General features: G+C 34.2%; 1 protein-coding gene and 3 non-coding genes across 4 annotated transcripts; 3 read left to right on the top strand and 1 right to left on the bottom strand.

Moving 5' to 3' along the window:
- Positions 1–895: 895 nt before the first annotated feature.
- On the top strand, positions 896–969 carry TRNAM-CAU (transfer RNA methionine (anticodon CAU)). Its single transcript has one exon. It is a non-coding gene; the product is annotated as a tRNA-Met (tRNA).
- Positions 970–8,829: 7,860 nt separating this feature from the next.
- Positions 8,830–10,011, bottom strand: LOC108364245 (uncharacterized protein RBE_0759-like). Its single transcript, XM_017617846.1, has one exon. It carries the CDS (start codon positions 10,009–10,011, stop codon positions 8,830–8,832), a length of 1,182 nt encoding a protein of 393 aa, XP_017473335.1.
- A 105-nt stretch (positions 10,012–10,116) lies between these two features.
- TRNAL-CAA (transfer RNA leucine (anticodon CAA)) lies at positions 10,117–10,199 on the top strand. Its single transcript has one exon. It is a non-coding gene; the product is annotated as a tRNA-Leu (tRNA).
- Positions 10,200–10,960: 761 nt separating this feature from the next.
- Positions 10,961–11,035, top strand: TRNAP-UGG (transfer RNA proline (anticodon UGG)). The gene has a single exon. It is a non-coding gene; the product is annotated as a tRNA-Pro (tRNA).
- The last annotated feature ends 5,194 nt before the right edge of the window (positions 11,036–16,229 follow it).

Genomic DNA, 16,229 nt, shown 5'->3' with positions numbered 1-16,229 from the left:
ATGTAGTGGGCAGAATGGTAAGAAATGCTGATATTTTTTTAGTGTTATATTTAAGAGTCAAGGTTTCAGACACCGCAAATAGATTACGAAACGTCATAAAAAACAAACCCGCAATAAAAGATAAATGCAAGCCAGATATCGCAAATAAATGAGCTATACCTGAATTACGTATTGCATCCATTGTTTTTTGATCAATACCATCTTTTTTTCCAATCAGTAATGCGGAAACAATATCTGCATTGGGTCTCTTAATATTATATTGTAGATTTTCATAAATATATTGACGAAAAGACTCTATATATTCTTGCAACTTTTTGATTTTAGTTTTTTTGTATAAAGTTACCTTGCTTGTTGCAAAGCCTGTAGCACTAATTCTTTGATAATATGCTATTCTTGCAAAGTCATATGCATATTCTGAAGGGGCAGTTTNTGTTATCTAGCTGGAATTTTGTACCTTTTATTTCATACAGCAAAAATTGTTTGTACGTGCCCTTGTCGTTGACATCTTTTATCGTTGCAGTGATATTTTTTAAATATATCTCCTTATCAAGAACTTTAGTATCTACCCAAACTGTTTTGAATTTGCTGGCTGTAAAGCCCATCAGCAATGCAACCAACATAATGCTTAATATTGTGTATTTTTTATATGAAATGAAGAATAAATAGAGCCCCGAAAAAACGATTAGCATAGTAACTGCAAGACTTGGCTCGGAATTTAACGAAAAATAGATTAGGATTCCTACACATTGGAGTACAGGGAACCACAATATTAAGTTGTGTTTCTCATCACGTATATTATCACGTACATAAGCACCAAAAAAGGTTAATAAATTTGTACGCATATTACTCTTGTGTTTTAGTATAATTATATATATAATAACTAAATAAATAATGACGCGGGGTGGAGCAGTCCGGTAGCTCGTCAGGCTCATAACCTGAAGGTCGTAGGTTCGAATCCTACCTCCGCAACCATTTTTTGAAATTATGGGCACTGACATATTTAAGATTTACAAGCCAGTAAAAACTGCAACACAATCTGGTTTAGGTAATACAAAGTTATGGCACCTTGAAGTTGAAGGCTCTAATTGTTATTATACTGATCCCAAAATGGGTTGGATTGGTTCAAAAGATCCAAGAAAACAGATCATATTAAAGTTTGATTCCCTTGAAAAAGCAATATCTTATGCAAAAAAACGCAATGCTAAATATATAATTGAAATGCCAAAAGATGCTAAAAAGCTACCTAAGTCTTACGCAAGTAACTTCTTGACAAATTATTAATAATCTGTATCTTCTTACTAAAATCATTATTAAATTTAATAGTTTTTTAACGTAATATATATTCTATTCAAATTAAGTATTAGGGAGTTTTATATGGATGACTTTTGGAATTTTTTTTGTGAAATACCTAGCGAGGGTTATGAAGTTATAGGTTCTCACTGCACCGAGAATGAATGTAGTATCTACGAAGGAAATATCGATCCAAATAATATTTGGACATTTTATTTGACCTCGCAAGATGGGAAAGTTACACAAAAAGTTGAAACTAGTATATTGGATTTCTGTAATTCAACAGTTCGCTTTAACATAGATGGTAAAGTATTTTTGGATGTGAATCCTGAGAATTGTAAAATCACAGAAGAAGGTTCTCTTGTTATAAATAAAAGTGTACAAGACAGTAATCAAACTCACACGTTTGAAATCCTTATAAAGAAAGCGTAAAGTCACATTTCTGGAGCAATATTTAGTATTGATACTATTCTGTTGATAATGTTTCTGACTGCTGGGGCTGCAATTATTCCACCTGTGTGGGATTGCAGGCCTTGTGGATCATCAATAGTAATTAATATGATATACTTAGGGTCTAATGTAGTTGGTAGCCCTATAAATGATACTATGTTTCTATTTTTATTATACTGACCGTTTACAACTTTTTCTGCTGATCCAGTTTTACCTCCCACTGAATATGCTTTTATATTTGCTCTTCTCCCTGTTCCATGTGTCACTGCTTTACGTAGAAGCTTTATTATTTCACTTGAAGTTTTACTAGTAATTATTTGTTCTCCTATACTTTTTTTATTTTGAATTAAAGTTGCATCATGAAAAATTCCATCATTGACCAGCGCAGCCGCAGCTTGCAATATGTGCATAGGAGTAAGAGCAATCCCATATCCATAAGAAGCTGTGATTAATGTGCTTTCACGCCATTTATTTGGTACTATTGGTGAAGACTTTTCTGGCACCTCAATTTTTAAAGGAGAGAAAAACTTCATTGCTCTAAAGTACTCAACTTGTTTTTCAATACCTAAATCAAGAGCAATTNTTCAATACCTAAATCAAGAGCAATTTTTGCTGCACCAATGTTAGATGATCTAACGAATATATCCTGCACAGTAATTTTCGCAGCCTCAGATTTATGAAAGTCATAAATTTTGTACTTTCCGATAATAATAGGTTGTGATACATCATATATACTATTTATTGTCACAGCTTTTGCATCAATTGCTGCTGCCATTGTAAAAAACTTTAACACGGATCCCATTTCATATACCCCAAGAGTTGACCGGTTAAATTTTTGCATACCTGTTGCTTTACTCATCATATTAGGATTGAAATCAGGAAGGCTCACCATTGAAATTACTTCACTGTTTTTCACATTCAAAACAATTCCAACTCCACCGAGTGCGTTGTACTTATCAATAACTTTAGTTAACTCGTCATGTACTACGCCTTGTACTCTTAAATCTAGGGACAACTTTACAGGCTCTCGTTCTTGTTTTCTACTGATATATGCCTCCATTCCCGCAATACCGTTACCATCTACATCAGTATAGCCAAGCACATGTGCAAACAAGTTGCTATAAGGATATATGCGTTTTACATCATCATAGAAATTTATTCCCGGTACACCAGTATTTTTAATTGCTAGTAGTTCCTTTGGAGTTAAATGTCTTTTTATCCACACAAACTTTCTTCTTGAGGTAAGTAACTTATATAACTTTTCGTATTTTAGATCGTAGAATATGTAACACAGTTGTTCTGCTATGCTTTTTGGATCTTTTATCTTTATCGGATTGACATAAAGAGAAGTCGTCGGCACATTTGTTGCTATTACTACTCCGTTCCTATCAAGAATATCAGGTTGTTTATGAGCTATATTACTCTTTTCCAGGCTTTCTGAAGTCTCTTGATGTTCAAATGTTAAGGAAGAAACTCGAAAAATGATTATTATATAAAATATAAATAATGGTACTATAAAATATAGTGAGCGAAGTTTATTTTTTCGCATATTTAATAATGGAGTACAATTAAAAAAATGGAAATTATTTTAGCTGAACCACGTGGTTTTTGTGCAGGAGTAAAAAGAGCTGTAGACATATTAGCTATCACCTTAAAAAAACACGAAAATAAGCGTCAGGTATATGTATTACACGAAATTGTGCACAATAAGTATATAGTGGAAGATTTCAAGAAACAAGGAGTAATTTTTGTCAATAGCATTGACGAAATTAAAGATAATGGAGGAATACTAGTATTTAGTGCTCATGGAATACCAAAAAATGTAGAAGAGGAAGCAAAAAGGAAGAATATTCACGTGATAGATGCAACATGCCCACTAGTTAGTAAAGTACATAGAGAAGCTAAAAAGTATGAGGATAGTGGAAAAGAACTAATATTAATTGGACACGAAAATCACCCAGAAATAAAAGGAATTATTGGTAGGGTAGATAATCCTGTGGTTTTAGTGCAAAATGTTCATGATGCATATGCTTGTAAAGTCAAAGACCCGAATAATTTATCTTATGTTACACAAACTACACTGAGTGTCGATGATACACGTGAAATTATAGCTGTTCTAAAATCAAGATTTCCTAATATCTCAGGCCCTGATTTAAAGGATATATGTTATGCAACACAGAATAGGCAAAATGCTGTTAAAAAATTAGCTGAGATCGTAGATATGGTATTAATTATGGGCAGTAAAAATAGCTCAAATTCAAACCGTTTGTTAGATTTATGTATCGCTCAAGGCAAAAGAGCTTACTTAATTGATAACCACAGTTGTGTAGATAGAAATTGGTTAAAAGACGTAAAAAAATTAGGAATTACTGCGGGAGCCTCTGCTCCTGATATATTAGTTAATGAATTGATAAATAACTTAAAAGCAACTACAGACGTCAAGGTTTCAATTATGCAGAATGATATAAATGAAAACGTGGAGTTTAAAATACCAAAAGTTGTTTATTAGATACCTTTTTCATTTAAGTATAATAATGTCTTCCCTTTTAGGACCTGTAGAAATTGAATGAACGGGTACACCTATAAACTCTTCTATTCTATTTATATACTTCATTAAATTAATAGGTAATTCATCAGCATTTTGCTTGCCCTTAGTGTTCTCCTTCCAGCCAGGCAACACTTCATATATCGGCTCTAGCTTTTCTTGTATTGCACATGATGCTGGTAAATAATCATACTCTTTACCGTCATGATAATACCCAGTACATATTTTGATTGTATCAAAAGAGTCAAGAACATCTAATTTAGTTAGTATAACACTTGAAACTCCAGAAAGCATTACTGCTTGGTGTACTAAAACTGCATCAAACCATCCACACCTTCTTCTTCTATTGCTAACTGTGCCCAACTCTTTACCAACAGTAAATAAACTATCTCCTATTTCATTATTTTGTTCAGTAGGAAACGATCCATTTCCAACTCTTGTTGTGTATGCTTTTGCTACACCGATAACATCAATACTAGAAGACAACCCCGAACCTATTATCGCTTGTGCTGCTATGGTATTACTCGAAGTAACAAATGGATATGTTCCATAATCAATATCTAAAAACGTACCTTGCGCACCTTCAAATATTATTTTTTTACCCTGTCTCACTAAATCATTTAGTACCTTCCACACCGGTTTTTTATAAGGGAGAACTTTTTCTGCGATTTCTTGAATNAATTTCTCTCATTATATCTTCTTTTGTTATCAATGGATAACCCAGCCCTTTCCTAATTATGTTATGATAATTTAAAAGAACTTCCACTCTTTTGCTCAACTCGTTCTGATCTTCAAGGTCACAGAAACGTATTGCCCTTCTGCCTACTTTGTCTTCATAACATGGACCTATACCCTTGTTTGTTGTTCCAATTTTGTGATTTCCATTTAGATCTTCAAACGCCTTTTCCTTATATTTATGTATACTCAATATCAGAGGACAATTTTCAGATATTATTAAATTGCCAGGATTTATGCTTATTCCTCTGCTCTGTAACGATTCAATTTCTGAAACTAAAGCATATGGATCAAGAGCAACCCCATTCCCTATAATGGAAATTTTGCTGGGTCTCAGAACAGCAGAAGGCAAGAGATTTAACTTATATACTTCATCACCAACCACAATTGTGTGCCCAGCATTATTCCCACCTTGGAACCTAACAACCACATCTGCATCTTCAGAAAGGTAATCTACTATTTTACCCTTACCTTCATCTCCCCATTGCAAACCAACAACTACAGTGTTACTCATTATAAATTTTTTAGGTTAATACTCAAATGCTAACTCAGTATAGCACAAATAACAAGAAGTAATTTTTCACTTTAATCCACTGTAGCCCTCTTTTCTAGGCTACAGTTGTAAAGCTTGCTGTACGCAAAAATAAATGGATTAGATTACCCACCCTATAGCTCTATGACCTATTAATGGAGTGCTATAATTGATTTCACCTTCTTTAATCTTACTTTCATCTTTAAATTGGTCTTGAATTAAATCTATAGCTGTTTTCTTTAGATAATACTCAGTGACAGGTGAAGCAACAAATAAAAACAGATGCGGTAACATAAGCAATGAACTGCATAATAGCATAGAATTCACCACCCTAAAACCATTAACTGCTATATCAAGTCCTATACCACAACTCATTAAAGAGTAGGCAATTACATCTTGCACTATAAGAATATTTTTCACCCACTTTAATTTAGTTTTATCCTTTTCTGAAAAATCCTTGCACTGTTGAGTAGGTGGCTTGTTATTTTTCTCAATAACAGTAGCAATTTTATCAAGTATAATCTCTGAAATAAATGGAAGAAAAAAGCCTAGTGCTATAGGTATATTACTTAAGAGACCATTTTGAACAAAAAACGCAATGGTAAATATTAACCTTAAACACCCTCCAACTGAACTGGAGTACGTAGAATACCTTATGGCAGTGCTTATTGACTGCTCCTTTTGTAAAAACTTTACTCTGCTACTTTCAGAGAAATATTCCTGTAATTCTTCAAAATTTAAACTCCATAGTGTCTTCCGCAATTCTTTTCTCAAATTATTCACGCCATTCAAACCATCTTGCAATGGACGTAGTATAAATGCTTCAAAATGGCTTTTAGCAGGATTAATTTCGTACATCTTTGCGTTACTTTTCTTATTAGCAGTTTTGTCTGGGTGACACTCGAGTAACAATTTACGGCGTCTTTGATTAAAGATCTTGTTGATTTCTTCAATACCTTTATCAACAACATCGCCTTTCTCAATTCCAAATTGGGCAAACAATGCAGCAAAATCTTTATATTCCTGTCGATTTAAAGTATGCCTCTTCATGTTAATAGTAAATAATTATTATTATATAGTATATATATAAATTAAGAAATCAACTTGGAGCCTGATTATTGTTATATTTAGCATCAAGCAACTGATTCTGCAGTAAAGTGTCAGGACTTTTGTTAAAATATTTCGTGCTGATAGCACAGCAAATGCACGCTATACCAACTAATGCACAACAAGCTACAAAAGTCGGTAGTATTATCGTATTGGCTGTTAGCAATGGTACAAATAATGGTGCAGATAGTGCAACTCCCAACAATATTGTTCCAGCTACTGATAAACAAGTAGTTTTAATCAGCTTATTTCGTTCGTATTTTTGCTCTTGCTCAAATGAACCTATACAATCTGCAAACTTTAAATTATTATGATTTAATGCAGTATTGAGAGCAAATTCGTTTTCATGATTGCATAAGTCGTATAGATCTGCTCCATTTTGAAGTAGCATTCTAATAGCATTAGCATACTTTTCAAATTCTCCTTCTGTTGGTATATAGCAAGCAAGACAGTGTAATGGAGTATCTCCTTTTTGATCCTGTGTGTTAACATAAGATTTTCTTTTCCTTTTTGGTACAGCTTCTATTAAAGTAGAAATCATATTAGGATTAATATAATAAGCAGCATAATGCAAGGCTGTTTCACCATTTATATTTCGGAACTGTGGGTCCGCTCCTCCTTTTATCAACTTATTAACTTTTTCTAAATCATTACATTTTACAGCTTCTATCATTTGTAGTGACTTTATGCATCTTATAAATTCTTGGTTTCCCTTTCCTTTTGCCATTTCTATTGCACTCTTTCTATTAAAGGAAGGATTTTTTGATTCACCATTTGCCCTTGAGTATGGGTCTGCTCCACTTTTTATGAGCAACTCTATAAGCTTTTTATGACCTTCATTGATTTTCCCCAGGCCAGCTATAAAACGTAGAGGGGTATCACCATCGTCACTTTGTGATTCAATATACTTTTTTTTGCTACCATTGTCTATTTTACTCAGTAAGTCACAAGCTATTTTATAGTGACCATGATATGCTGCAAGATGTAATGCATTTACATGAAAGTCATTTTCCACCCAAGGATCTGCTCCGCTACTTAAAAATAGCTTACTCATTTCTCCATTTCCTTTTGAAATAGCAATCGTTAAAGGACTTCCATATGCAGTGCAACGGTTAACATCTGCATCTCTGCCTATTAAAAGCTCAGCAACTTCTATGTAATTACTGTTAGCTGCTTCGTATAGTGGAGTAACTTTAGTATCTCTACCCTCCTCTGTTATGATAGTTTCATTAACATTGACCTCACTCTCAAGTAAGCTTTTTATTACATTCACATCGCCATATCTTGCAGCTACATGCAATGGATAATCAAAGTATTCCTTAAGATCATCAGCTAATCTTCCTCCATCCCTGGTTTTGTACTTCTTTAATTCTTCGGGTATCTCAATTGAAGTTTTAATATTTTCGTATTTTACATTCATATTTTGATCGTCAGAACTAATAGTAAATGTCACCTCACAATGAAGTTGACATACTAGGCTTTTCCCTTCTTTTGACACCGGTATATCAAAAATATGGGTTACCTCTAAAATTTTAGGATCTTTAAGTGTAATTTTTGTTTCTCTTTCGTTTTTACATAATATTAGTTCATGCGAATGGAACATTCCGAATATTAGTTCATGCGAATGGAACATTCCGAAAAGTAACAAATGGAAGCAAGATACCCAACCTGCTTGATTACAACTGGTGGTCAGCTCTTCTAAAATAGCACTTGTTGGAACTTGTGACCCGGATTTTTCGAATATTTTTTTCCATTTTTCTACTAGTATTTCACGTAAATTACTATTTTCAGTATTTATCTCTAATTCTTCTGATGTATAGATTGTGTTTAACTTTTTACCATTCACAAAAAGATCGTCTCCCATTCTAGGTAAATCAAGAGCCATAGTCCTACCGCTAAGCGCACTTTCATTATCCCGTCCATCAGGTAGCTTATTGCCGCGTAGGAAAGCAACAAGATAGTTGTGATTTTTCGACTTAGAAGTTTCTAAATTTGTATCACTGTCATAGCCTGAATCTGTAGAACTAAAACTCCCACTTTTTTGATCACCTATCATAGATTTGCCCCTCTAGTATAAGTCTTACATATAATACAACTGTCTTTCAGTGTTTACATAAAAGTATAGCAATATAATGATGATAAGTCAAGTTTTTGAACGTTAGCGTTAATTTTATAAAGTTCGATCTAGTTCACCATTTGGTAATGGTGGCAGGCCAAATGCTTCTCTTTTTTCGTTCAACGTCATAAAGCTTGCATTTTCTACATATTTCCAGAGTTTTTGTCTCTTTTCCATCAAAATTTCTATTGCATCTTTATCATATGATAAACGTAAATCTTGACCAAACTTTGGTACAAGCCAGGAGTTAAGGTGACAAATAATATTTTCCAATATAGGCAAAACTGTCTGCTCCCATAGAGACAAGCGTGCTTCAACCAAGTTACTATAGGTATTATCGCCTGGTATACCAAGCAATTGAGGAGGTACTCCGAAAGCTAAAGCAATATCACGTGCTGAGCTATGTTTAGAATCAATAAAATCCATGTCTCTTGGCGATAAGCTCATTTCCTTCCATTCTAAACCGCCTTCGAGCAGTATCGGTCTCCCAGCATTTACTGGACCAGAGTAATATTGATCTATCTGCATTTTCAAACGTTGATACTGATCGTGACTCAAGTTTCCACCACTTCCGTCTTTTGCTGATTTAACAACTATTGCTCCGCTTGGACGCGCTCCGTTTTGCAGCATTGCTTGATTCCACGCTCCGGCTTGATTGTGCTGGTCTATACTATACGCTGCTGCTTCTATTGGTGAAAGTCCATACCAATCATTAAGAGGGTTAAAAGCCTTTAAGTGCAGCACTGCTGAGCGTCCTGTTAACTTATTTACTTTAAAGTCATAATTATTGTTATTCACAATGTAGCGATAAATATAAGGAACATTATCTTTTCCTGGAACAATCTGAACTCTATCTGGACGTAGAAGATAAAGCTCTGTTGGCGGTTTTTTGTTATTACTGGATTCAATCATTAATACATAGGAATTGCCGCTAATAAGCCTATAAGTTACAATACCTTCAATAAATTCAGATTTAGATGTGATCGGATTTGGAGAATAAAGCAACTTCAGTAATGGATGAGTTTTTAGTTGTGATTTCCCCTCCTGATGAAGAATAAAAGGAACCGAAGACGCAGCACTTGCTATTATATTGATAGCACGAAAAGCAATAACATTTTTAATGTATCCCTCATCGGCAAAACTTGCATAGTCACGTCTGCTCCAATTTGGCTCTGTTATTAACTGTAGAGCAGAGTATTTTGTCTTTTCTTTTTTGCGAAAAATGTTTAGATTCATACTAACCTCGTATCTATTTCGTTTATAATAATATTGTGTTTCATAATAAGCCGGAAGTCTTAAAAAGCTTGACTAATTTTGCGTTACTTATACATTAAAATCTTAGCCCCTGTGGTGGAATGGTAGACACGGCAGACTCAAAATCTGTTGCTTGCAAAAGCATGCTGGTTCAAGTCCGGCCAGGGGCACTTTTAACTATTTAAATAAGTATGTCTATGTTAAATCGATTCTTTAACCGCTTATTTTCTATCCTTTCTGCTTCAAGTTGTATTCAGAAAATAAAAAAAGATGAAAAAGGAATATGCTATGTTACAGGAATGAGACGCTATATGTCTATATTAATAGATATGATAATTGTTGTCATATTTTTACTATTTTTTGATCAAATTGCACGTTACTTCTTTTTCAATTCTGAAAATAGTAAAATACTCAATCAAGTTGCTGCAAAGTACTCAATTCAGGTACCTTTATCTCCAGAAGAGGAAAAAGCGCAACAGAAGTTTTTGGTACTACTTATTGTGAATCAGATACTTCAACTTGTTGCTCTTATCAGCTATGTAGTATATATGTGGTCAAGATTTGCTGCCACACCTGGAAAGTGGCTCTTTGGGCTTAGGGTAGTTGATGCAGATACTCTTGAAAAGATGACCGTAAAGCAGGCAATTAAGAGATTCTTTGCTTGTATATTGTCAATAGCTCCACTATTTTTAGGTTTTATGTGGGCACATTTTAGTAAGCGCTGTCAAACTTGGCATGATAAGATTGCTAACACAGTGGTTATAACTAACAAAAGTTTGCGTCAGTAAACATCTTTTCAGATTTATCGCATTTGAAGTTTGCCTAAGCATTTTGTTATTAAATGGAATATAAACTTATAGTAGTATTAAGTCAAAAATTCTGAAATGAATCTTGCATTTTTGTGAATTCTTGATATTGTGATAATAAAGGTCGGGGCGTAGCGCAGCCTGGGTAGCGCACTTGGTTTGGGTCCAAGGGGTCGGGAGTTCAAATCTCTCCGCCCCGATTTTCTTAAATTAGTTGGTGTTTCATATCTTTTTAAGGAATTATAGTTAATATTGTAGCTATAAATTTATTGACAATTACTAATTTATAAGATCTAACTTAGTAGTAAGTTTTTTAATTAACTAAATTATGGAGGTTGAAATTTGATAGAAGTATCAGTTCATTATGGTGATGTAGACCGAGCACTTCCGGTATTAAAGAAAACACTTCAAAAGGAAGGAAGAGCAATCAAAATGAAAAAGCAGTATCATGAAAAAAAATCCGAGAAAAGGACTAAAAAGAAAGCTGAAGCAAGGAAAAAGAGATATCAGCAAGAATGTAGAAGACAGCGTTATGGTTTGTAGGTTTTTATGAATATTCACGAATATCAAGCAAAGGAAGTTCTGCGTAAATTTAATGTTCCAGTACCGATGGGCTTTTCTACTGTATCTGCGGAAGAAATAGAGTCGCAAGTGAGTCAATTAAAACCTGGCGTACTTGTAGTTAAAGCTCAAATTCATGCAGGTGGTAGAGGAAAGGCCGGTGGAGTTAAGCTTGCAAGATCTGTTGAAGAAGCTAAACAATTTGCACAGGGTATGCTTGGCTCTACTTTAGTAACACATCAAACCGGTCCACAAGGACAACAAGTGAGAAGAATATACATCGAAGAGGGCTCAAATATAAAAAAGGAGTATTATCTTAGCTTAGTGGTTGACCCAAAGCTAAGTAAACCAACATTCATATTTTCCTCAGAAGGTGGGATGGATATTGAAGAAGTAGCAAAAAACTCCCCTGACAAAATTGTAAAAGTAGATGCGGATGCCGATTTCTCTGCGAGCCTAAAAAATTTTAATTTAAGTGCAGAGCAAATAGAGAAGATAGCAAGCGTTGCAAAAAACATTTATGAAGCATTCATTGCAACTGATGCGAGTCAAATTGAAATTAATCCGCTAGTTGAGACGGAATCTGGAGATTTTATTGCGCTAGATGCAAAAATGAACTTTGATGATAATGCTTTGTATCGTCACCCAGAAATCACGGAATTACGTGACTATAATGAAGAGGTAAAAGAGGAAATAGAAGCTTCAAAATACGGATTAAGTTATATTAAAATGGACGGCAACATCGGCTGTATGGTAAACGGAGCAGGTCTTGCTATGGCTACGATGGATATAATCAAATATTATGGAGCAGAGCCGGCTAATTTTTTAGATGTTGGTGGTGGAGCAAGTAAAGAAACTGTCACTGAGGCATTTAAAATTATATTATCTGATAATAAAGTAAAAGGTATATTAGTGAACATATTTGGTGGAATAATGCGTTGTGATATAATTGCAAACGGCATTGTTGAAGCCGCAAAGGAAATGAGCGTCAATGTTCCTTTAGTAGTTAGATTGTCTGGCACTAATTTTGAAGAAGGAAAGGAAATTTTAGAAAAATCAGGATTGAATATCATTGCTGCAGATGAGCTAGGTGAAGCAGCACAGAAGATAGTAAGAGAGGTGAAATAAATATGTCAGTTTTAGTAAATAAAGATACGAGACTAATATGCCAGGGTTTTACTGGTGCACAAGGTACATTTCACTCAGAGCAAGCAATTGCATATGGCACTAAAATGGTTGGAGGAGTAACCCCTGGAAAAGGTGGAAGCACTCACCTCAATTTGCCGGTTTTTAATACTGTAGCGGAAGCTAAAGAAAAAACGGCAGCAAATGCAACTGTGATATATGTTCCAGCTAAATTTGCTGCAGATGCAATACTTGAAGCGATAGATGCAAAAATAGAACTAATAGTTTGCATCACAGAAGGCATTCCTATATTGGACATGGTGAAAGTTAAGCGTGCACTTACTGGCTCAAAAAGTCGATTAATTGGTCCAAACTGTCCAGGAATTATTACGCCCGAAGAATGTAAAATAGGAATTATGCCTGGACATATTCATAAACGCGGGCATATAGGGATCATGTCTCGTTCTGGAACTTTGACTTATGAAGCAGTTGCTCAGACAACCGCTGTTGGTCTTGGTCAGTCTACGTGTATAGGAATAGGAGGAGATCCTGTTCATGGCATGACCTTTGTTGACTGCATGGAACTATTCCTCAAAGATGACGACACTCATGGTATAGTAATTATTGGAGAAATAGGTGGAAGTGAAGAAGAGGATGTGGCGCATTTTATAAAGACAGAAAAAGTTAAGAAACCAATTGTTGGATTTGTAGCAGGGCAGACAGCACCTCCTGGAAGACGCATGGGTCACGCTGGAGCAATTATTTCTTCCAGTGGTGGAAGCGCTGGCGCAAAGCTTGAGGTCATGCAAAGCAGCGGCATCGTAATTGCAGAAACTCCTGCAGTAATCGGTAGAAAAGTGCTTGAGGTAATGACAAACTTATAATTGTTATTAGCTATAGGCTAATTCTTCTCTTGTAGTAGGCTACTTTTTTTCTAAGCATCAAGTGAGCAGTGGTAGATTGTAATTTCAATGGTAGAAATTTTTATTATAAGTAAATCGTCAGGGATTAATTTGCTTTCAAATAATTGATAACTGCATTTTTACGCATTTCATCAAACAGTAAATTACTTTGTGCAATAATTTTCTGCTCGTATATCTGTTGTTTGATTGCCTCTGTATCAACAGGATTGCTTTTGACATCACATAACATAATTAAGTTCACAACATCACTTTCTCTAAACTCCACTATTTCATTTATATTGGTTTTACTAAGTAGAATTTGTAGCCCAGGGCTAAGATCTCTCATTTTAACAGTAAGTTCTTTGACATTTGATAATGTACTAAAATCCAAGCGTTGTTTTTTTTCTAAATCTTTAACTGTAGCATGTTTTAAACTTAAAGTACTATTTAATAATTCGTAGCTAACTTGCACCTTATCAAGCACTTTTATAGTGCCTTTACCAAAATTAGCAACCTCCCCTATATTTAATTTTTCTAAAACCCTTTTTAAATCACCTTGAAGCTGATTTAAGCTAACAGTTGTCTTTTTTGGAGTATGATTACCCTCTTCTATAAATGTAATAAGATAATCAGATTTTTCTATTTGCGCTTTTTTATCATCTACTTCTCTATCACTGATTCCATTAATAAACGGTACAACTCTAATTCCTATAATTTTATTCCACAGCAGTTCGCATTTTATTTGTTGGGTTAAGGAAGTGAGACCTATGCCATGCTTTTTAACATATTGATCAATGTCATTTTCTTTTACTCCAAGACCCTGAGTAAAAAATGACGTAACAGCTTTGCTTAACTCTTTATTATCTAGTTTTATATTTAACCTCTCCGATTCATTGACAATAATTACTTCATCTACTAGCTGTTTTAGGACCTGAGATTCTAAGTCTTTTGAAGGAGCTCCAAATAACGCAGTTGTTAATTTAATGCGTTTTTGAATATCTAAACTTGAAATTGGTGTATTATTTACATCAGCAACAATTTTGATATTGGCTGCAAATACCTTAAATGAAAATACTACGAATAATAAAATTAATACTCTATACATATATAATTGTGTTAATAGCTAAAAATGATTGTACAACACGTACTCCTAGAAGTACGTGTCATAGAACAGAAGAGAAGCTAACGATCTGGTTCATTTGATGATAACTTCTCTGAATCCTTAAGCTCCTGCTTAAGATTTTTTATACCTTTGCCCAAATCAGACATAACTTGTGGCAACCTGCCTGCGCCAAAAAGGACTAGGATTATTATTAAGACTAAAAATAATTGCCATGGCCCTAAACTCATAATCACCTCCATTAAATAAACAATAGTATATTAACTTTTAAATATTACTTATATCAAGTCAACATATTATTATATCACCTTTTATTTACTAATAGACTAAAATTTTTGAATTAGAAATTTCTTGCTATTTCAATGATCCCTTTTTCCTGATTTTTTTATTATACTACAAGGTAGAAAATTTTATTACAGATAAAAATTGAAAAACATTTGTTGGTTATTAATTATTAATGTAATTGCCCTGTTTGCTATTGGTATAACTGTCCAATATTCATCTGTTGGAGGAAAGTGGTCACACTTTTTAATACAACAGTTAGCAGTATTCTGCATTTCTCTGCCGTTAGTAATAATAGCTGTACAATTCATAGAAATAGAGTCCTATGCTTATCTCATTTACACAGCAACAATAGCACTACTAATAGCAGTAAATTACTTCGGTCTACAAATAATGGGTGCAACAAGGTGGATAAAAGTAGGTTTCTTTACCTTCCAGCCTTCAGAGTTTACTAAAGTTGGATTAATATTAGCTCTTGCTCGCTACTTCCACAATCAAAGTGTATATAAAATGAGAGAGTTTAGGAAATTGCTTACAGCATTAATAATTACACTTTTACCTATAGTTCTGGTACTGAAGCAACCTAATTTGGGCACTGCTATAATCATGTTATTCATAGGTGCATCAATTATATTTACTGCAACAATAAAGAGGCTTCATTTAGCAATTTGTGGAATATTAAGTGTTTGTGCAGCACCTGCTCTTTGGCCATTCTTGCGTAATTATCACAAACAAAGAATTTTATCATTTCTCAACCCATCAGCGGATCCTTTAGGCATAGGCTATAATGCTCATCAATCTCAAATAGCGATCGGTTCTGGAGGTTTATTAGGCAAAGGTTTTATAAGCGGAAGTCAAACTCAACTACACTTTTTACCAGAAAGGCGTACAGATTTTGCTTTTGCTGTGCTGAGTGAAGAATGGGGATTTTGTGGCAGTATGACTTTTATCCTACTTTATACCTTATTATTAGGTACTATATTTATAGTTGCTATCAGATCAAAAGATTATTTTTCCAAATTTGTATCTATAGGAGTTTTCGCTTTTTTCAGTGCTAACTTTTTTATAAACATAGGAATGAATATAGGAATCTTGCCTATAATAGGAGACCCATTACCATTTCTATCTTACGGTGGTAGTATAACGTTGGCAAGCTTAATATGTATAGGACTGTTATTTTCAGATAAAACTCAGAAGAAGGAAGAAGCGCATTTTTACATAAGAAAGAAGAAAGCAAACTAGTTACTTCGTAGTTTTTGAATTTCATCTACAGATAAGCCTGTAGACTCTGATATAACATCAATTGAAACGCCAGCTTTTAGAAGGTTTTTTGCCACTGCAATTTTCTCTGTTTTTCTACCTTCTTCTCTACCTTCTTCTCTACCTTTTTCTTCGCCTTCTTTT

This window comes from Rhagoletis zephyria, unplaced genomic scaffold, assembly GCF_001687245.7.
Source record: "Rhagoletis zephyria isolate East Lansing unplaced genomic scaffold, Rhagoletis_zephyria_1.1 Rzeph_scaffold_01507, whole genome shotgun sequence".
NCBI classification, from domain to species: domain Eukaryota; kingdom Metazoa; phylum Arthropoda; class Insecta; order Diptera; family Tephritidae; genus Rhagoletis; species Rhagoletis zephyria.
Note: the sequence above shows the minus strand (reverse complement) of the source record. Positions and strands in the feature narration are given on the sequence as shown.